The sequence below is a fragment of the Planococcus citri genome, chromosome 3 (genome assembly GCF_950023065.1).
Source record: "Planococcus citri chromosome 3, ihPlaCitr1.1, whole genome shotgun sequence".
NCBI classification, from domain to species: domain Eukaryota; kingdom Metazoa; phylum Arthropoda; class Insecta; order Hemiptera; family Pseudococcidae; genus Planococcus; species Planococcus citri.
In genome coordinates this window covers 30764136-30786793 of record NC_088679.1, presented here as the reverse complement: position 1 = coordinate 30786793, position 22658 = coordinate 30764136, and the positions used below count along the sequence as shown (strand labels likewise).

The following is a 22658-nucleotide window of genomic DNA, read 5'->3' as shown; positions in this document are numbered from 1 at the left end:
CTCAAAACATTATCATTTCTCCTTAAAATTCGAGCAAAAGAGAAATAAGATATATAGGCGGATTTCAAGGAAGTTTGGGAAAAAACCTCCCTCCTTCCGTTGTTTTTCAAGTTTAAGCCAAAACAGCACAAACTAATTTTAAACTACCTACATATTTAAATTTCTGTTCAATTTTTTCAAAAAAAAAAAAAAAAAATGAAAGAAGAAACTAGGTATGAGTATGTTGCCATTTTAACAAAGAAATAAAAGAAAACTCTTCAAAAGTAGGAAATAATAATAAACAGATGAACTAAAGGTAGGTACTTGCTCGTTTCTTTATTACGAAACAAAGTTGGAAATTTAATAATATACGATGACGTTTAAATTCAATATGGCGAATTTTCCAGTTTTTATTGCAATTGAAAATGTTCGCGAAAAGTTCATTTTAATGTTTTCAAATAAGAAAGTCTTCAAACTACGAGTATTTCTTTCGGTGATGGGACGTGAAAAAACATTACTCGACCTATGGCTATCATTTTGTTGTCTGTGTAAAAGTTTTCATATTATTCAAGTCAGTTTTAATAATTAATAAACTCGATGAAGTAAAAAAAAAAAAAAGAAAAGAAAAAAATGATAGTAAATAATCATTATTGTGAACTTGAGTGTACTCGAGCTTATTTACATTTTGCATCTGGGTGAGTAATATTAGCTGGAGTTTGTAGCAAAAGCACTTCATTTTGAAATTTTTAGCAATAAAAGATGGGGGAAATGATCAATTACCAACATCTCAAGTGTAGGTATTTGATTTTACAATATTTTATTGTCAGTTTTTACAACTTGAAAGTTTTGCTAGGTTTGTTTTCATTTAATTGAAAAAATTGTAATGAATTGCGAGATGGATAAGAATACGTAAATTGAGGCACCTGCGTAGATTCGGAGAGCGATCAAAATACCCAAGTGTAATAATAATATCTGAAGACTTCATTTTTTTAAAAAAATGTGAACATGAAAATTCCCTGTTTTCATTTCAAGTTTTTATAATTTCTGTTCATATTTTGATCTTTAATGGAAGCTGCTGGTCTTTTTGATAATACCTAGGATAATGAAACGATGGCCCTTGACAACTTTCAGACTGCTTAAAAGAAGGAAGAAATCAACATTTGCACAGAAATGGAATTTAAAAATGGAATTCAATTTTTAAAATTTTCAATTCCTTTTTTTTACGACTCTTTATGATTTTTAAAATATGTAGCTTCCAATCGTCTATCATTTCGAGGTTCGAAACAGATCATATTGTTTGAGGAGCTTTATTAAAGAAATCCCATGATTCAAGCTAAAAATTGAGAAAATGATCAAAATTTGTCTCATTGGGGGCCAAAGAAATCAATTTTATAAAAATTTTGAATTTTTTGAAAGTCTTACGTACAAAAAACATTTTTTCAAATAACTTTGATTATTTCACAATCATTGGAGTTTTTTTTTTCACGGTTTCTCTCAATTTTCATCCCAAAAAATGTAGCTTATGATGAAGAAATTTAAAAATACACCAAAAAAATCATCAACATTTTTGGTAAAAATTGACCCAAATTATCTTTAACAACTGAAAAAAATTTTCAAAAAATAACCAAGAACGTAATGATCAACATTTTTTTTTCGAACTGAAATAGAAAAAAAAATCGAACCTCTCGAATGGATCGAAAAAAATCTCAAACAACCTGTTTCAAAATTATTCGCAAAAATTCCAAAAAAAATAAACCCAAAGGGAATAAAGTTGAGTACCTACAAGGCAAAATCGTGAACCAGAGTCGGTAGAAATAACACGCAACGAGTAGATATAATCGGTGAATAGGATGCAAAGAGGCGATTAAAATTAAACGCCGGAAAAAGGCCATCAATTAAGGCGAGAAAAAAAAATTACTGAAAATAATACTAACCGGATTTAATTTGGTGGTCAAAATAATAACATGGTGTAATAAATTTCAACTCTGGTAATAGAGCATTTTTAATTGAGAAAAAAAAAATAAATACGAATACGCGACGTAAAATACACGCGTCTACGAAACGTATAGCGAAAATAAATACACAACTTGAGAATGAACGAATACATGTAGTACTCGCAACTTTAAACAACATCCCTTTCATCACAAGCTCGACTTAGCATGCCACAATGAAACGCATAGCGCGCATTCATCTTCGCACTCGCACCACCCGACACCCTTGTCTCGTACATTATACTCTGGAAAAAGCTTGCGTGACCGAGCCACCGACTCCGACTCCGACATCGACACCGATATTGTTGATTTCATAGCTTACCCATTATCGCCGAAACTCGCCACCGCCTTCCTGTTCTCCTCCATCGAGTCGTGCTAATATTACTCGCCAACTTTTCAAATTATCTATGTACGAGTACGCGAAAGTTACGTACATGGATGGTAGGTACACTAGGTGTGAAAAAAGAGTAAGTATCTGTTAAAAATTCACATATTCGCCAAGTAAGTACACGTAGACACGGAAATTGTGAGGTTAAAAATTCATAGCTCGGGTACGTTTATCGTACTTAGGTACATGAGAATACCACACGATGATCTAGGATTTCGTGCATAATAATCACGATGGTCATTAATCGCGACGACGATACTGGTACCGCAAGCACATTCGGTTGCATAATCCCACCCTGTTTTCCTGCATAGCGTACAACAGGTGCCAGGAATCGTGCAAATTACCCGTAGTAATATAAACAAATTCGGGGCACGGTATCAATAACTTAGACGAGCTTTGAGAACGTAGCCAAACAACGAAATCCATTTGAATTTTATTACTCGCAGATGTGTTTCGTTAAAGTTAACGGTGCTCGCGAACAAGGCCCATTCAAAATTCATCTACACTTTGATCTCATTCTCATCTTACCATACGCAGCATCTTATTGTATATGTGAAGAAATGTAAATGTACTCGTAGGTAGGTCTACTCGTATGTTGATGTATTCTTTGACGACGCTCTGTGTTTTCTCAATGGTAGGTCTAGGTGTATTCAACATGTCGCTGTAGGTACGAATAGCAATACTTGGTAAAAAGAGAAGTGTTTCCTCTTAAGATTTCTACATACTCGTATACGAAGGTGTTACGCTCCAGCGAGCTCGACGCGTCGTGGCGTCGGGGAATCGCATATTGCTAAGTACTAAGATTTACGTATCGGAACGAAAATAATAAATTTATATCATACTGGGTACATAACGTGTGGACGTACCATACCTTTGCAGTTTGCACACAACTAAACGTAAGTATACGAGGTATGTAGTAATGATATCCAGCCGAGTAACGTATTGCGATCCTTAATGGCGTTAAAATAAAGTCATTTTTTACCTTGAAAAAAAGCCAAAAAGGAAGCAGGTATTTTGTTTCCATATAAATTCTCTTCTAATTTGAAGTATTTCATTATTTATTTTACTTGCGATGTTGTTTTGGTTCTCAACTCGAATGAAGGTAGTTAGGTTGCTTCTTTTGTACAGATCATGAAAGGATTTTGAGTTTTTTTCTTCTTAAAATATGTTGGAAAGACCATTTCGATAATTAGTTGAACAAAAATTGATTGTGTTATGGTGAGAATTGAAAGTCCTAGAGTTTTTCACGAGGTATTGCTAGATTTGATGATTAGTTAGATGCTCGATCAGACAAGATCACCCAGACCAAGCCTTCAACCTGATCCTAAGCATGCCTGAGCTTTATGCTGAGATCTTCCGCACCTTGAAGCACAACTCCGGTCAGATTGTGTTTGTACGAACACGAGTAATTTAGGCTAACTAAAATTTAAGGGGATATTCTCAATACATGGTACTTAGTATATCTGTCCGCCTGTCAAACTTCAAACACATAATTCAGAGCCATTTGTGCATGGAATTTATGGCTTCAAATTTGGTATAAATACGTTTTTCAAGACGATTAGAACAATTCTGTGCATGCATTTGTCGATACGTTGAGTAGTTCTCGAAAAAATACGATTTAATGGAATGTTGGACTTTTTGAGAAAAATCCAACATTTCTTGAAACTGTATTTACTGAAAAACTATTCAACGTACAGACAAATGCATGCACAGAATTCATCAAAATGTCTTGAAAAACATGTATTTCAAATTTGAGCCCATTCCATGCATCCCGCGGCTCTAAATTATAACATTAAAGTTTGTCCCATTCCGTCCCATAAGACTAATGTAAAATTAAGGCATTTTGGTTATGCTATGAGAAAATTTGGTGTATTGAGAATATCCCCTTAATCTGATTGGGTTAGTTTACCAGCGCTTCATTGAACAGCTGCCTCCTCGACCCCCCTGCAAGGGTGATCAGGTATGATTCCTTCTATTTTACATACCTACATGAATCTCATTATTGATTTCTGATACATTATTTCTATTCGCTTGTTTCCGAGCTGATTCAGTTTTGCCAACTGCTTTAATTAACACACCAAATCATCAATCAACAACAAGTCGCTTGTATCGTACATCAATATAACGCAAGCTGAATAATTAAGATTCTAAGATGTATTGTTATTATTAAGGACCAGGTTTTCAGCCATTTGGCTTCTCTCTCTGGCTTCCTAAGGTCGCCTGTCTGACTGTCTGCTCCATTAGGGTAATTGACCCATGTGTCCAGCCTCCCAAGTCGTCTGACTGACTGTGTTAGTTGTTTTAAGGTCTTTTACCTGTCTGCCTGGTTTTCCAAGGTCTTCTGTCTACCAGTCAATCTAGCTATCCAATATCGTCCATCTGCCTATCTGACCTTTAAAGGTCATTGACCTTACTGTCTTGATTTCCAAAGTCATCTACTGGCTATCTGGTCTCTAAAGGTCATTAACTCGTCTGTCTGGTTTCCCAAAGTGTGTCTGAGTGTCTAACCTCTAAAGGTCATTGACCTTACGATCTGACTTTTCAAGGTCTGTCTGACCTCTGAAAGTCATTGACTTCGTATGTATGAGTCTCTGGCCTCGTAAGGTCGTTGACCTGACTGTCCGGCTTCTTAAGGTCACTGACTTACCTGTATAGTCTCTTATAGTTGTCTGTCAGTCTGTCTAGCCTCTCAAGCTCATCTGCCTGTCTGGTCCTCGAAGGTCATTGACATGTCTTCCTCAAATTTCAAGGTCGTATGTCTGTCAGTCTAACCACTTAAGGTCATTGACCTTACGATCTGATTTTTCAAGGTCGTATGTTACCTGTATGACCTCTGGAGGTCATTGACTTCGTATGTATGAGTCTATAGCCTCCTAAGGCCATTGACCTGACTGAACAGCTTCTTAAGGTCACTGACCTACCTGTACCGTCTCTCATAGTTGTCTGTCAGTCTGTCTAGCCTCTCAAGCTCGTCCGTATGTCTGGTCCTCGAAGGTCATTGACCTGTCTTCCTCGATTTTCAAGGTCGTACGACTATCAGTCTGACCACTTAAGGTCATTGACCTGTCAGAATGGCTTCCCAAAGTCGTCTGCCTGCCTGCCTGGCATCTCAAGGTGTAATATTGTCCAATATGTTCTGCTTTCCAAAGTCGCATGTCCACCTTTCTGACCTCTGAAGGTCATTGACCTTACTTGCTTGCTTTCTAAGGTCATTTGCTGTCTGTCTGATCTCTAAAGACCATTCACTCGTCTATCTGATTTCCCAAGGTAGGTCTGTTTACTTTTCTGACCTCACAAGGTCACTGACCTACCTACCCAGCTTTTCATAGCAGCCTGTCTGTCGCACTGGTCACCTAAGGTCATTGACCCATCTGTTTGATTTTTCAAGGACGTCTGTCCACTTGCCTGGTCTCTTAAGGTCATAGACCCGTCTTTCCAATCAGCGTTACGCAAATTTCGGAAACACCCCCCCCCCCGGGTGAAAAACATCAAATCAATGTCAAAAATCTCTCCCCCTCCCTATCTTCCACAAAGAATTTCTCTTCAATAGCCTTTTTTTATCGCATCCCCACATTAAACTATACCTCCATAATTCTAATGGTCTAAAAAAAAATTTTAAAAGAGTGGGAGAGCAATGTACATAATATGTGACCCGCTCTGACAAAATCGACCATTTTGACTAAATTTCAAAAAATGTTTTTTTTTTCTCAAAAATCTGATCTTTCAACCCTTAAAACTCATTTTAATTGTCATTATTTTGGACACTTTTTTTCGTCGAAGTGGTCGATTTTGTCAGAGCGGGTCACATATGTTTTTATCAGGTTTATCGTGGTGGTCATCTGAAAAATACACGATTTTGTTACACGTTAATTTATTTTTGACCGTGTTACATCCACTGGAAAAAAAATCAAAACATGTCACCTTCCCTCAAGTTACTTAAAAAAAAAAAAAAAAAAAAACGTAAAAATTGTCAACTCGCAAAAAACTGAGAAGAATGGGGGGGGGGATTTCAAAAACTTACTGTATAACTTATACTCCTACATAATGCGTATGATCTGTGAAAATTTCAAAATTAGAAGTTTTGAAGTTTTGTATGGTGGGCAATATCTTTGAAAGGAATGAGGGTAAGAGGTCTTCTAAGGTGAATTTTTGCATCAAAAGTACGGTAATCTTTGTTTTGAACTACATTCGGCTCAATTTGAGTGAGAGACCGATTTCAGCATCCTGAAGATAGCGAATGTCGATTGTCAAAAATTCACAAAAATTTCAGTTTTTGACCATAGACAACTTAAGGTGTTATTCTCGCTAAAAAAAATTTTCAAAATCGAAAACCCTCTTGATATCTGACCATATTTCACTCCGATTTTATCGTGGTGTATAAGTTCCACCTTGTACTCCTGTGTGCGGGAGAGTTCTAAAGAAATTGAGGAGGAAGTAATTGAAAAACTTTTCAGGGGACAGAATTTTACCGCTTTCTATCAACTTGGCATTTTGTTTCAGTCTATCTCTGTACCTATCTTTAAATTTGGATTTTGGAAAAATTATAATTATTCTAGGAAATTGAGGGCATCTTCAATTTACAAAGTGAGACAAGACTTGAATTCAATTGTTTAAAATCAAATATCAGAAAATAATAATGGCAATAATAAAAAAAAGGTCAATATTTTAAAACCTTTGCAAAAGGAAAACTCGCACAGAGACTTCGTCGTTTAATCTCTTCTATATCTTTGCTATTTTTTGCACAGATAACCCAGCGAAACGCGTCATTGAGGCTAAATAAACTGGAACGTAAACGCGAGCACGATAGCAAATTCCTTTTTGATTTTTCTACGTGCATTTGGCGTGTATATATATTTTCGACGTGGATGAGGGTACATTTCGTTGGTTTTTTTGCAGCTGCATATAGAATTAGAATGTGATTCGAGTAACGAGTTATTTTTTCCATATTTTATAATCTGTTTAATATATAGGTAACGTCTACGTACGTACACCGGATACCCAGCATTATTCATCGGTCATAAAGCTGGCCGATAAACTTTAACGTATAGGTAGAGAAACAGGAGATACAGATACCAATCCACATTTGCGTCGCCGTATAGCTATGAATTTATTCGTCTACAAAAATGTCACGTCTTTGATTAAGCACTTTTGCATGTCAACTAAGTGGTGTATCGCAATTGGTAAAATTATACTTATCTACTAGGTAGGTACCTATTTAGTTTTACGCTGCGATGAGAGAACGGTTTTGGAAAGGAAAACGATTTTTTTTTACTACGAGCGATTTTTCTTTGCAATAAAATCCCTGTTGATAACGTTCCGAATATTTTTAAACCATCGTGTGAAAGAAAATCATCTCGTGGGGTGCATTTTCTCTTTTTGATAAAATATTGAAGTGGGATTAAAATGTTCCGCAATCGATTAGCAAAAGAACCACGCGATGTAAAAGTACGAAAACTTTCTCAAATTGGTGAATGTTAGTTGCTTTTTCAAAATAACGACAACGTATTTGTTAGCTGTTGCATTTGATTCGTGTTCTTATCTTTACTTCGCAGCCTCGCAAATTCAGCAATTCCTCTGGCTTCCATTTCCAATTTCAAATCTTCGCCGAGCAAATTCTACACGTAGGTTTCTATAAACTTCCGTATGTTAGATTAGGTATTTTACCCGTTTTTATTTGGTTCAAGGCGAATAGCGAATAAAAGGAAAGAAGGTGGTGAATCGGACGTATGCTGATATCCGGTTAAAGGACCTGTACTTATACTATTGAGAAACTTTTATGATGTTTACCTGTTTTGAGCTTCTTTTCGTTCTTTTTTGCTACAAATTGCGAGAAGAAATTGAAAAGAAAATAATTTCTTTCATGAAGGTTTAGATGGTCAATCATGATACTGGTTTGTTGAGGAAATAAAATTTTTAAATCTTCAAAAAAAAAAGAAAATGTTTGGATCATATAATTTGGAAATTTTGAATCAAGTTTGACCCTTCAATTTTGAAAATAGGCAATTTGTCATCTTATTCTTGGGTTTGGTGCATCGTTTACATGATCCAAATATTTTTAGAGATTTCTTCAGAGTTGCCAAATTTCCTTCAAGTTAAAGTATAGGCAACTTATCTTAATGTTTTTGTTTGTCAGTAATGTTCTACTCGAGTTATGAAAGTACGAAAATCAAAATTTTCTGGCAGTTTGAAGATGTTATTGAGTTATTTTGAGCAAATTTTCATTTAGGCTCAGAAAAATCGAACTTCAACATCAATATGAACTACTTAATTCGAGAACTCAAGTCGATGTCGAGCATTCACGATATTTATGGCGTAAACACCGATTCGTATGGTTTTAGATTACAATTTACTTGTTACAAAATTAATCTTGCTTTCGGAAAGGTAATAAATTTTTGTTCTCGAGCAGATTGCCTTATATGTGGCAGCATTTGAAATTTACAACAGAGTTTTAAAGGCTTCGAGCCGATTTTACGCGATGCACACGCTTCAACGCTACCGTATTCTACTCAAGTTGGGGTGTTTGGTAAAAAGAGAGCAGGGTCTACAACACTTCTAAACACAAAACGAGCGTATTTTCTAACCATGTATGCGTTTATGGGATAGAGAAGAGATGATTTCGAGTTCATAAGTCGCTTTGGAAATCAAATCAACCGTGTAGGTGGTTTTATTTGTACATCATTCGCAGTACGAATCTTTCGCATCGTCGATTATTCTACACGCGGAGACTGGGTGCCTCGACGATGAATCGACTGCTTTACAACATTTTTTTATTCTCGCTTTTCCAACGGTCTCTCCTCTCATTGGTGGACCGGAAAATTAAAAAAATTAATGAAGTGAGCCCCTTTTCTCTTTCCTTTTGTGTGCCAACTTAATAAATCGTTTTTTCTCTCAATTTTTTTGCGCAATCTTTTCCATCGTCGAGTGCATTTCTATACTATTATTTTTACATTATTCGAATAATGGTTACTACCTCTACCTACCTGCTTGAGAGTGAAACGAAGTTCACGAAATTGTATGTTTTATATTAAATGTTAATGTAGGTAAGTATTCACGACCAAATAACCATTGTGATGTTTAACATTGACGTAATGTTTTTCATTTTCCATTTTCAAATATTATAGCGTGTCGTGTCGTCAAAACGTATTTAATTTTCACCCATTTTATTTAATAAAATTTCGCACCAATGTACCTCTATACGACTCTCGAATCCTTCGTATAAGGTTACATAAAGACCTTCAGCGTATTAAGCTGTGCAACAATATTATCTGGGAAACGTGTGAATTTTTCGAATGAAATTAAATTCGTCAAGACGTAAGTTCATTTTTCAATAAAACCGCAAAAGATATCGTTTTGCAGCGCTGTATTCGTGAGATCTTTCAGACGGTTCAGACCGAAAATAAGTAGGTACCTATTTGGTGAGAATTAGGAATTTTCAAAATATTTAATTTGTTGCTCGTTGAAAATTTTACTCTGTAGTTGGAAGACCCGTCAACAACGATGAGTTAGGTTTTGCTCACGTTGAGAAATTTACAATTTATTAATTTAATCTAAACGTCGCGTCGAGCGAAATACAACATGGAGTGGATGTTCGTGTTGCCAGCGGTAGTGGTGTTATAGAAATTAGTTCACTATACAGGTATCTGGTGAGTGGATGTCCAAACATCAGATTTGGATGTAACCGGGTATACGAATTGAAAAAAACGTTAGATGGGCAAGTTGCCTATCTTTAAAAATTAAGGAGCAACCGAACTTTGGAAAAAAATTGAGAAAAACGTATTTTTGATCTTGGGAATGGGCAGTACTTTGGAAAATGAACAAATTTTGCCATTATGAATTTTTGCCCAACTTTAAAACTCAAAGAACTGAAAAAATATTTTAAAAAAAGCAAAAAAAATGAGAAAATGGATTCAGCATTTAAAATTGAATACGAGTAAATGTTGTTATAACAAAAGTATTTCCAACTCTCAAACTCAAGTATGTAGTTATTAATTTTTCAAGCAGGTAAACTTTCGTTTCCGCTCAAGAACTATTTTCAATCAAAGAAGTTCAGCTAATATAACTACTCGAGTTTGAGAGTTGGAAATTTGAAATTTCCGTTTTGTTTTCTGTTTCTCTCAGAATTATGATTTTTTTCAGAGTAGAATTGAAAGCAATCAATAGCCATTTTTTCCTTTTAAAAAACATTGAAATGTTTGGAAGAAATACACAGTTTTTTTCAGTGGTGTACTACACTGTTGGTCTCAAGTCTGAGAGAAGTAATTTTTTTATACCCAAATGTTTTCTCAAACTATACCATTGTCTGAGCAATTGGAATTTTAGTTCATATTTTAATCGGATAATTTCGTAAGAAAGGGAAACTGGACAGTTTAGCTGCAAAGTGTGCGTAGCTAGATATCTATCTACCTTTTGATAGCTTTAACCAAAATTACATAGTACGAGTACATAGGTGACTCGATTATTGTCACCGTGATGACAAATAATAATATTTTTAGAACTCTCATGGCCTCTAAATTAAAAATTGCTTTTCAGAGTTCTGAGTTTTCATATCGTCCGAATTAGATGCAAAATTTCAGAGAATTTCTGTGCTTGCATTGTCTCTAATTTGAAAAATTTCTAGTAATTTTTCATAGTTTGCATTATTTTAAAATTTATAAAATTTCAAATCAGTTTCCAAAGTTTCGAATAAACTTTCAGAATTCACATTCCCTAAAAATGACAATATTTCAAATCGCTTTTCAGAATTTCCATTGTTTTCACATTACAAAATTTCATAACAATTTTCTGAATTCTCATTGCCTGTGTTGAATTGCTTTTCAGAGTTTGAATATTTTCCATTTTACAAAATTTCAGAATAGTTTCAGTGATTGCATTCCCTCTAGATTACAAAATTACAAATTAGGCTATCATTTTCCAGTTCTGCATTGTCTTCATAATACAAACTTTCAGGTAAATTTTCAAGTTCACATTGTCTACAAATTACAAAATTTTAATCAATTTTCGGAATCCATATTGTCTCTGATTAATAAAATTTCAAATAATTTTTCTGAATTTTTATTGTCTTTATTCTTTGAAATTTCAAATAAATTCTCAGAATTCCGAATTGTCTCTTAATTATAAAATTTTCAACAGTTTTCATTATTCACATTGCTCCAAAAATGACAATATTTCGAATAATTTTTCAGAATTATCATTGTCTTCATATTACAAAATTTTAATTTTCTGAATTCTCATTGACTCTAAAATTATAAATTTCTTTGCACAGTTCGCAAATTTTCCAAATAACAAAATTTCAGAATAATTTTCTCATTTGCATCGTCTGTAAATCACAAAATAACAAATTATTATTTTCCAGTTCGGCATTGTCTTCATAATACAAAATTTCAAATCAATTTTCAGGTTCACATTGTCTACAAATTACAAAACTTTTAATCAATTTTTGGAATTTGGAATCCACATTGTCTCCAATTAACAAATATTAAATCATTCTTCGAAATTCCCACTGTTTTCATGCAACAAAACTTCAAATCCATTTTCACAATTTACATTGTTTAAAAATTAATGACAAAATTTCAAATCATTTTTCAGAATTTTCATTGTCTTCATATCACTACAAAACAAATCAATTTTAAAGTTTCCATTGTCTACAAATTGCAAAACTTTTAATCCATTTTTAGAATTCACATTGTTTTTGATTAACAAAATTTCAAATCATTTTTCAGGATTCCCACTGTTTTCATGCAACAAAATTTCAAATCAATTTTCACAATTTACATTGTTTAAAAACGACAAAATTTCAGATCATTTTTCAGAATTTTCATTGTCTTCATATTACCTACTATAAAATTTCAAATCAATTTCAAAGTTTCCTTTGTCTACAAAATGCAAAACTTTTAATCCATTTTTGGTATTCACGTTGTTTTTGATTAACAAAATTTCAAATCATTTTTCAGAATTTTCATTGATTGCATACTTATTACTTATAAAATTTCAAATCAATTTTCTGAATTCCGCATTGGCTCTAAATTATGAAATTTTAAATCAATATTCAGAATTTACTTAGACTGAAAATGAAAAAATTTCAAATCATTTTCAGAATTACATAATGTATGATACATGAATTTTTACAGAAATGCATATGATCCCTCTGAGAAACTGAAACAGTCGTAAAATCAGTTATTAAGTGCTTAGCACGTATAATTCAGTTCATTTGTTCACCTGGATATCAAAAATAACAATTAAAAACACAGGCACTGATCATTAAAAAAAAAAAAAAAATTGATTTCAAATCATTCATAATTGAAATGTACCTGTCAATATGCATGCAAAAGGGCAATTTCCTTTTCAAGGTAATCATTTTCACAAGAAAAGCTTCAAAACATGAGAGTCACATGAACTCACTGAGCGTATGAGCACAAGTGTTGAATTCAATTCTAATGATTTTTTGAGGGGAAGAGAGGGGGTTATGAGTGATTTTTTTTTGTAGTTTTAAATACATCTCTTTTTGCTGATTTAGGATTCATTTTTTTGGCAGTATTTCATTTTGGGATTTTTTTTGGAATGACAAAATTAATTTTTTGCAGTACCTAAGTTTTAGTTACGTTTTTTGGTGATTTTTAGAATGAATTTCTCTGCGATAATTTAGAATTTCATGTTTGATTTAGCATAAAAGTTTTCTGTGCTGGTAGTGAATGGTTTTTTTTTTTAGACGTAGAAACTATTTTGGGCCACAAAAATCGAGTTGTAGCTTATCCTCGATCTATTCAACGAGTTTTATGCGTATTTGGGTCGATTTCCAGGTGGACACCTCAAGTGTGTTTTTTTGATGAGCATTCTCCAGATCTCCACTTATGAAATATGTTAGTCAAAAAATGCACTTGAAGTGTCGCTCTCGAAATCAGCTCAAATGTGGATAAATCCTTGAAACAGGTCGAGGATAAAAGTCACAATCCGATATTTGGCAGTTCAAATTGATTTTCACACCATCTGGAGCAATTTTACAATTCTGGAGAAATCAAAAAGTTTCATGACCAATTGCTATCATCTTCACTGAATAAGTAGATAAGCATTTTTTTAAAGAAGCATAAATCGCCAAAAATAATCAATTTTGAATATTCAAAAATTCGTCAAGAATCGAGGAATCAACTTGAGGAGCTGAAATTTTGGGTATGGCCATGGTCTTTCCAAAAATCGCGGTCCCGTTTCAATCGTAATCGAACATCTCGAGAAGTTCCCTTGTTAGAACATTCTTTAAAACAAGGAAGAAGGCATATTGGGTGTGTGTGATATCAACATCATCAATAAGTCTTCTTTCGATATGGTTAGAATTTCCCAATCTCATCATCCAACTCATTGGGATAAGACCTATATTGAAACCAAAACCTTAAAAAATCAAATAATCAGCCAAATTATATGGTATTCTGCCTCATCAGCAAAATACCTAACTAGGTAGGTATAAGGTAATTGTCAATCGTTCTATAACCAATTACCAACAAAAGATACCTACCTACACGCACAGGCACACGGTCATCGTCTGTCTGCTGCGTGACAAATCTTTGCTGGGTCAAGGTCGTATTCATTGCAAAGCTATTGGACGCCAAAACTAGACATATCAATTACCTAAATTCACTCTATACCTTACGGAATTTAGGAGACCTGCCAAATATCCGCGTAAGTACATAGATAACAAGTACTCGTAGGAACGTCTAACTAAGTAGGTACTCAGGCTGGGATTTCAACACCAACGCTATATAGCGCCAATATTTACGTGAAGATCAGATCGAAATTAAGATCAATGTATACGTCCTTAAGTAGGTGTCTCTCCTCGAAAACGCAGACGAGTATACGCTATATTATGGATGTTGTTAAATTATATAATAGAATTAAGAAAACCCATACGTAGAAGATAAACGTGGTCACCGTGTATATTGAATACAAATTGATAACATTTTTTTATATTATTTTTACAACATGTACAGAAGAAGGTAGTGTACATGTTAATTGGGTATCGAACTTTTTATCTCGCTATGAATACGTAATTACTAATCCTTATCCTTTACAGTACCGAAGTACGCCAGAGTTTATTGAATTGGCACGTGTAAAGGTAAATGTGCGCTGTTTATGGGGAAAAAAATGTCGTAACATATTAGATAATTATTTTTCGTTTATTGAATGTTAAATTTTATTCGATTGGGGGGTAATTTTTTCGATTAGATTGAGTATATAAGCTGTCTCGAGCACCGATAGAGTATCAGTTCAATTCGAAGCATTTCTTCGTACGCTTATTTCGCTTTCAAGTCGAGTATTTCGTTCGTTGCCCGAACACACACACTTCAAATCCATTCAAAATGAAATTCCAGGTAAATTACGCCATCTTATTAATAATTTGTATAGAATACGAATAGATTCTAGCTTAGGTAAACTTTTTGTATACTATGATAAGGATTAATTTAAAAGCTGCTTCGTCGTAGCGTGAATTCGACTAATGCACGAGTAGATATTTCCGCCATAAAAGCTACACATAGTGTTGTATAAAGTTTAAGTTTACCTCGCAAGCTATATTATAAGTAAAGGAAATGACGGCTATGTTTTTACAAAATGTGTCTATTTTGATTAACTCGACGAATTTAAAACTATTAAGGGGTTTAATACAAAATTCATAGATAGGAATACTACACAAACTCGTACCTACTCAAAGGTACAAATACCTTCAAAACACCGTAACTCGAATACAAGAACACATGAAACTTTAAATTGGAGAACTTTGTTTTCGAAACTGTCAATTTTTCATTTTTTTTTTATTATCTCATTTCTGAAAACGTAGTAAAAATTCTCTTCGTGCAAAGACTTCTATGCGGTGGTGGAATTTTTTGGCCTGTTTTCGACTCGAATTAACATTTTAAACTAATCAGTTTGTTGACTGTTTGCGACCTAGTAAGGAAGACGATGAAGCGAGGGGAGGGGGGAATTGAAAAATACATCGTCGTGGGCTCGATCAATTCCAGAACCATCGGCATTAAAATTACATGTTTTTATTTGACATTGTGTAAATTGCTGAGCTTGTCAATATAGACGGGAAAACTGAAATGTTTTCTATTTTTGGGCTCTCGCGTAATTTTTTTCATCATTTCCTCATGACGTTTGCGAACGACGAATTAATCGTCGGTCGAATAAATAAGAATTTCTGGTGACATTTTTCGGGAGTTTTGGAAAAATAACGTAGACTTTTTCGAATGTTTGCGAAAGACGTGGATTTTACTAACGTGAAATTTCGCGGTTGAAAATTATTCAGACTATAGATGAATTGAAATCAGTTATTTGGACCATTCTTTATTGTAAAAAGGGAAGAAATTCTGTTAAGAAAAAAATTATGAATTAACTTATTCCATTTTACAAAATGTTTCGAATGAGTCTTTTATTTTTTTCTCATTTCAATTCCACTCATAATCATATACCTAGTTGAAAAAGTTATTCAAGAGTAAAAAACAACATAGAGTTTAATATTATTCATTTTGAAATGAGAAATTTTTCATATTTACTGCACATTTCCATCATCTTTCACTTAAAATTCAATTATTAAACGTACCTCTATTTGAGAGTTTAATGAACTCGACGTGTATTCTTTCATCCAATGCAGTAAATGACTTGAAAAAAAACAACGAATATCAACTGATAACACCTCGTAGCATTTTCTAGTTCACTGCATCGTACAAAAATGATCGTTTTAGATGGAATTTTTTACCATGAGCGTGAGAGCTACAAACATTTCACTCAAGTAAATAAGTTACGATGAAATCTCAAAGCTTTTAAAACTTTTTTCGTAATTCAACATTTTACTGACATCAACTTACCATTTGGTAGATATTACTCGTACCTATAGTATTTTAATGCACTAAAATGTATCAAATTCGCCATTTAATTACAACTGTTGGAGTTTTTTCGACGTACATTAAAATCACAAAAAAATTCGTAAAAATTGATTTTGTTGAACCATTTTTCATTTTTTACACAAGCTTATTTCGAAAGTAAAGAAATATGTACTTTGAGATATAAAAACGAAGGTAAAGAGATCAATTTCAGATCACTCTCGTGAAAAATTTGGACCCACCCCTCCCATCTCCACCACCAATAACTATCTGCCAAAAAAAAAAAATTAATAAAATGATTTTCATTCCACAGATCACAGTTGCTTTCTTATTCGCCTTGGTTGCTTTCTGCTTGGCCGCCGAAGAACAACAGAAACCAGCTGAAGGAAGAAATAAACGTGGATTATTCGCTACCCCATTCGGATATGCTGCTGCCTACCCATATGCTACTCCTTATGCCAGCCCATACGCAGCTTACCCATACGCCTACGCTCCAGCTGCATACACCGCTCCATTAGCGTACTCCGGAGTCGCTGCTCCGATCGTTGCTGCTCCTTATGCTAAGGCTATTGCTGCTCCGGCTTATACTCCTTTCGCTTACTACGGTTAAGATGTGTTCCAACGGTTTAAGTTATAGGTATTGTACCATATTGTGTATATAAATAAACATTTTCGTCGTTTGCAAATCATCTCGTTTATTTGGAGTTGACTTATTAATAATAACTTATCAATAGGAAGGAATAGGTAAAATTATGTTCTAGCATCATAAACGAATGAAGCTTTGAGTGAGCCAGCCTTTTCTCTATGTTACTTGGAACTTGAGTTGAGCGATTGGTGATGGGAAAAAAAGTCAAGCTTGGAATAGAAATTCCAGCTCAGGGACTTTTGGAGTTCAATTCACGCATACATGATACAATTTCGGGCGAAACTAATCAATTTTGAAAGCTCATATCTCAAAACTGACGGTTGAACTTGGAGAAAATCAGTTCGCGAATTAAAAAACGAAGATTCAAAATTAATTCATCTTTGTTCCTTTCAGAAATTTTTGCGCCAGTTGGAATACTTCTCTCCTTAAAGTCATTCAAATGATCCAAAAATTTTCTCATGTTTGATAAATTTTTCAAAATCAGTAAATTTTTGCCCAAAAATACCTGCAACTTCTTCAAATTGAACAAAAAAAATTATCATGACAAATTGCCTATCTTCAAAATGAAGCCACAGACACAACTTGAACATTTAAAATTTGCATAAAGTTTTCCCCTTCAATTTTGAAGATCGGAAATTAGCCATAATGATATTTTTTATTTGTCCACTCGAGTACTATGGGTTATATGGACATCATTTAAATGATCCAAAAATTTTATGATTTCCAATGAATTTTTCAAAATTGGTTTTCTAGCTTTGCAAAACATGTGGCTCCTTCAATTTGCAAGATAGGCAACCAGTCATATTAACGTATTTTGTTCGCCTCCTCGAGTATTATATCCACAGTTGAATTTTGGCAGATAATTTCTAGAACAGTCTACATGTTTTTATGATCATCATTTTATTACTTTTCCTAGTGATGACTACCTATCTGAAGTAAATTTTTTTAAATTTATAGTATTAGGTCATGTGTTTTACATCGTTTTAATCATCAAATTTGCGGTGCATCTATCAGCCATCTAGCTGTCTTGCTTTAGCATTTGGGTGGCTTGGTAGTTGCTGGTGGTATCTTATTGCAAATTTAAGAATATTTCTTCTATCATATCCCTAATAGAAAAAATACTAGTAGTTCAATGAAAAAAAAAGAACTAGTTGTAACTAGTGATATTTTGGCACTCTGATTAGTAGTTCAAACTGGTTAACTAGTAGTTGGAACTGATCAAATAGTTCTTGAACTGCCCTCATAAAATGCGTGAAAATATATTAATTAAATTAATTAATGACTGAATCTACGTTTCTTCATTAAAACAAGCTTAGTACAGCACAGTGCTAGGAAACCCCATCCTAAAAATCAATTTTGAGAGTAAAAAATTTTTTGCCCCAGGTAGGGCTCGAACCCAGGACCAGTCAGTCACTCACAACCAGTTACACACTTACCTAGACCACTTGGCTATCCCCGCTGTTGGTAGTATAGGTACTAAAAGGCCAACATAATTGCTTTAATTCTGGACTTAGTAATTTTTTTGAATAGCAAAATTGTTTCATGAAGTATATTTCTCCTGTTATTCATACACTATCGCTGGGCTTATGTATGATGACAACAAAATTTTATCATGCTACACCCATCGCAAATGTAGTTTTTCAATTTAATTTGTATTTTTGAAAAAATGATTGCATTATTTTTTAATGTCATGATTTTTTTGCGGCTTACTTCCGGAATGAAAATTTTCATACCTATCACTAGAGCTAGGATTTTTATGATAATGCTTTTTTTTCTAGCTGCACCCCATATGGCATAAATAGGTACATTTTCTTTGCAATTGATTTCATTCTGAGACAAAGGGTGAAAGTTGATAGTTAGTGCTTTTTTTATTGGGGGGGGGGGAGAATTTTGCTTATTATTTTGGTTTTTTTTTTCATTGTTGACGCACTTTTTGGATAAAAAATTGGTAAAATTACAGCAATTAGGCCTACTTCCAAAAATACTAAAATTCACCAACTTTTTGCGCATTTTTGAAAAAAAAAAATGAAAAAATAAATCATTTCAAAAATGAGAGAAAAAACTGAAAAATAAAAGTTTTATAGTTTTAATTTAGTTTCAGTTTTTCTTCATTTTTTTCATTTTCTTCTTTTAGTTCATTTTGGTTAATGTTGTGCATTATATTCAAGGCCTCAAGGGAGGTATCTTACTGGGTTTGAAAATAAAACCTTCATTTTAATATGAAACATGGTGGGATTTGATAGCACTTTTTTTGCCTTTTTCTTGCTTTTTTATAGCATATGAAACGTGTCTGAAGGCGCTTAAAATCCTAGCCCTACCTATCCCACATTTCACTGCTTTTGTTTATAGTATTTCCACTCATTTTCTATAAAATAAATGAATAATGAGAAGGGAGAATTGGCTGACATTAAGAACTGATAAGAACTGATAGTTGAACAGTAACAACTAGTAGTGATCCAGCACGAACTAGTAATCAGTACTGATAAATCAGCAGTGAATCAGTATGAACTAGTAGTGACGCAGTAATAATTAGTAGTAAGTACTGATAAATTAGCAGTGAACCAGTATGAACTGGTAGTGAGGTAGTACACACTAGTAATAAGTACTGATAAATTATCAGTTAACCAGTATAAACTAGTGGTAAAGCAGTACTTACTAGTAATAACTGGTAAGAAACTAGTAGTATTTTCACTTACTACTAGTATTTTTTCTATTAGGGATGCTAGGTGTCTTGAGGTCACAATGGACTTGATCATTGCAAACAAATCAGGGTGCACAGGTGACCTAACACAGCCATTTATTCTGGCATCACTGTATTTTTTCAATGTTACTTTTTTTTAGCTGGTCACCAGAAGGGTGCTCTGTAGGTAGAGGTCTGTGCCACCAAATTTCGCTGCCACCGCTAATGTTACATCAACTGAATGAAGTCGGCATTGGGGTCTTTTTTTTGTTGATTTTAGTAGTTTTCATTGGTTTTAGTCACTTCTTTGTATTTTATAGAAAAATTAGAAATCAATGTTTTTAGAAAAAGATTTCTTACACTGAAAAAAATTCACTTTTTAGCACTCACATAAACAATAAACAAAGAAAATTCAGTGTTTTCATTTTTCAGCATACTTCGAGTCCTGTTGCATCGACATGGGCCACACCATCACCAGCACGTCACATGCAGCTGCCGCCACTAACCAATTTTACCCATTAGTTACACTGTCATCACTGTTTTTCTGTTGGGCATAGACCTCTATCCGTAGGTCCAACTCCAAGTTGGTCAGAGCTGTGGGACTGAAACGATTTTGGGATTGGGTTTTGGTTTCAGGATCAAAATTTATTCATTTTGGGATTGCAATTGTTTCAGGATTCGTTCTCATAAATTTTCATTTTGGTTTCAGGATTTGTTTTGGGATTGAAAAAATTGTTTCAGTTCTGGGTGGAGTCAGTCCCAGTTTTAGGATTTTCATTTCAACCATATTTTAAGCTGAAATTGACCTATGGAACCTGCAAGGGATCTAAAAAAGGGGATGTTTTGATTAAATGCATATTTTGCTTAATTTGTCACATAACTTTTATTAAGCAGGTATAAGTAAATTACTCTTTATCAAAATAAAATCGCTGAAAAAGGCAAAAATTGAAATCTCAAAGCTGAAATGATTTTGTTTTGGGTTCAACATTACTATATCAGTTCCAGGATTTTTTCGGTTTTGGGATCAAGAAAAATAACGAATTCAGTTTTGGGATTGGATTTGAATTGGGATTTAATTGGTTCCAGTTTTGGGATCGTTTCAGACCCACAGCTCTGAAATTGGTTTAATTATTGTTTTATAAATCAACAGCTTATTCTGAAGTGACATTTTCTTACTCAGTAGCTATGACATGTTACACAGTGTTAGATTGACTTCATATCATTTCTTTTCAATATGGGTTCTCTGTGTAAGTTTTCTGTCCAGGTGTATACCCAGGTATGTACTTTGCGCTTGGTTTTTCTGATACCTCCCAGTTGGGTGAAAATCTGCCCTTCTGCCAATAAATACGCGGTAAAGAGCAGTTTAATTGGCGTTTTACACTTCAACGCGACTTTAAACTGCTGCCATGCAGCAGATTTTACAGTTTTCAAAATCACGCTGCAATTCACAGGTGTGATTTTGAAGTGACTTTTTAGGTTGTTACATTTTCTGCACAGCAGAAAAAAATTTCTACTGATAAACACGCCACAAGAATATTTTGTAGCGTATTTTTATCGTGTAAAGCCGCTACGCTTCTAAATTATGTGGCTATTTTTGCACGTTGAAAAAACCAGCCACAAAAATACGCTACGCAAATATTTTACAGCGTATTTATTCGCGTATTTGCTGAAAAACGCATGTAAATGTGGTATTTTGCGCGTGTGTTTTAAACTATAGTATATAAATATTTATTCATATCTATCAAGTTCTCTGGTGGTGTAGGTAGCAAGGATTCCACTCACAGATCCAGGGACTTGAGTTCAATCCCCGCTGGTGCCAAAAACTTTTCCAAGAATATTGATCAATGGCAGATTTTTACGCGTAAATAAAATACGCGCTGATTAATGGGCAGAAAAAGCATAGGTGTAAAGTGTTAAATTTCCTGCCCGCGTTTTTATGTCGCATAAAAGCAGATTTTCAGCCAACTGGGCTATTATTTGCACATTTAGGAATACAGGTGTATAACTGATGTTTGATAAGAAAATATTACATGTTCAGAATTGTCATGGTTGATTTTCACACACCATATTTCTGTCCATGAGTGAGGGTCATCAATGGCACTTTGCAGTCTTTCTGTAGCTACAGTCAACAGACAGATCAGAGTGTGTGGCAGTCACCATACATCATTGTTTGTGGGCAAGTCATAAGTGTAGGTATATGTTACCGTTAAAGTATTTACTCCAGGTAATGTATGAAATTCATACATTAACGGAAAAGTGTGAAATCGAATTTTTTCTACACTTTACCTAGTTATTTCATACATACACAAGGTGTGTTTAGTTAAAGTGTGAATTCAATGAATGAACTGCGATAAAGTAAGAAATTAATGTTTTAATCCAAAGCTAGAACACATAAATGATGCGTTATTCAGTGTTATTATTCTTGCTAGTTAGGTAGATAGGTATTTTGCGAAGCACCATGTGGTGTACTTGTTTGCAAATTGTGCTGTAAATCAGAAAGTTCAAAACGACAAAGAGACTTTTTGGAAGATGGGTTAAAAATGTAAATTAAGGGGGAAAAATTTATGAAATCGTTTTTATTTCGTTTGTGCTTGTTTGTGATTCAACTCATATTGCTGCAACCCCCCTCCCCTTCCAGTTGAGGTTTCTCAAATCATCATGTCAAATAGAGTTTTCCTTAATAATCACAGAAAGCCAAAAGGTCATTCTATGTCAATTCGACCAACGTTTTTGAGTCATGTGTTTCAATTTCACTAACCCCTCAGGGGGCGGATGGGGGGCCTTCCATTATTTTCACATTAAAATTCTGAAAAAATTTCCATAGCTGTACTTTTTGATGTTTCTTCAAAACATTCAAGTTTCAAAATGGGATCTTTCTATGGTGGCGTGCTGTAATAAATAATTTTTTTTTCAATTTTTTGAAGCTTTTTTTGTCACCAATGTTTTTTATCATGGTCAACACCATATTTTTGTAATAAAATCATTTCTAACAGCTCATTTCATGATTTAACTGATGACACCTAGCAATTTCATGAAATAACTAGATTCTTCATGCATTACCTAGGTGAACTGTGAACAATTTACTTGCATTAAATACTTTTTCGTTAATGTA

The 22658-nt window shown here is 34.0% G+C and overlaps 2 protein-coding genes across 4 annotated transcripts in view; one reads left to right on the top strand and one right to left on the bottom strand.

Moving 5' to 3' along the window:
* Positions 1 to 22658, bottom strand: part of LOC135838653 (neuropeptide Y receptor type 2-like) — a 147097-nt gene that overhangs the window by 71158 nt on the left and 53281 nt on the right. The window contains exon 1 of one of the 3 annotated variants that reach the window (XM_065354376.1): positions 2293 to 2551. The exons of 1 other annotated variant lie outside the window; for it this stretch is intronic. The gene's annotated coding sequence lies outside the window, so the exon portion shown is untranslated. Of the gene's footprint in view, positions 1 to 1913; positions 2149 to 2292; positions 2552 to 22658 lie in introns of those variants that run through there. One more of the 3 variants, XM_065354374.1, reaches the window with a different exon arrangement.
* LOC135841075 (uncharacterized) lies at positions 14574 to 16906 on the top strand. Its single transcript, XM_065357877.1, has 2 exons — positions 14574 to 14714; positions 16534 to 16906. The coding sequence occupies exons 1-2, from the start codon at positions 14703 to 14705 to the stop codon at positions 16828 to 16830; spliced, it is 309 nt and encodes a 102-aa protein (XP_065213949.1). The 5' UTR covers positions 14574 to 14702; the 3' UTR covers positions 16831 to 16906.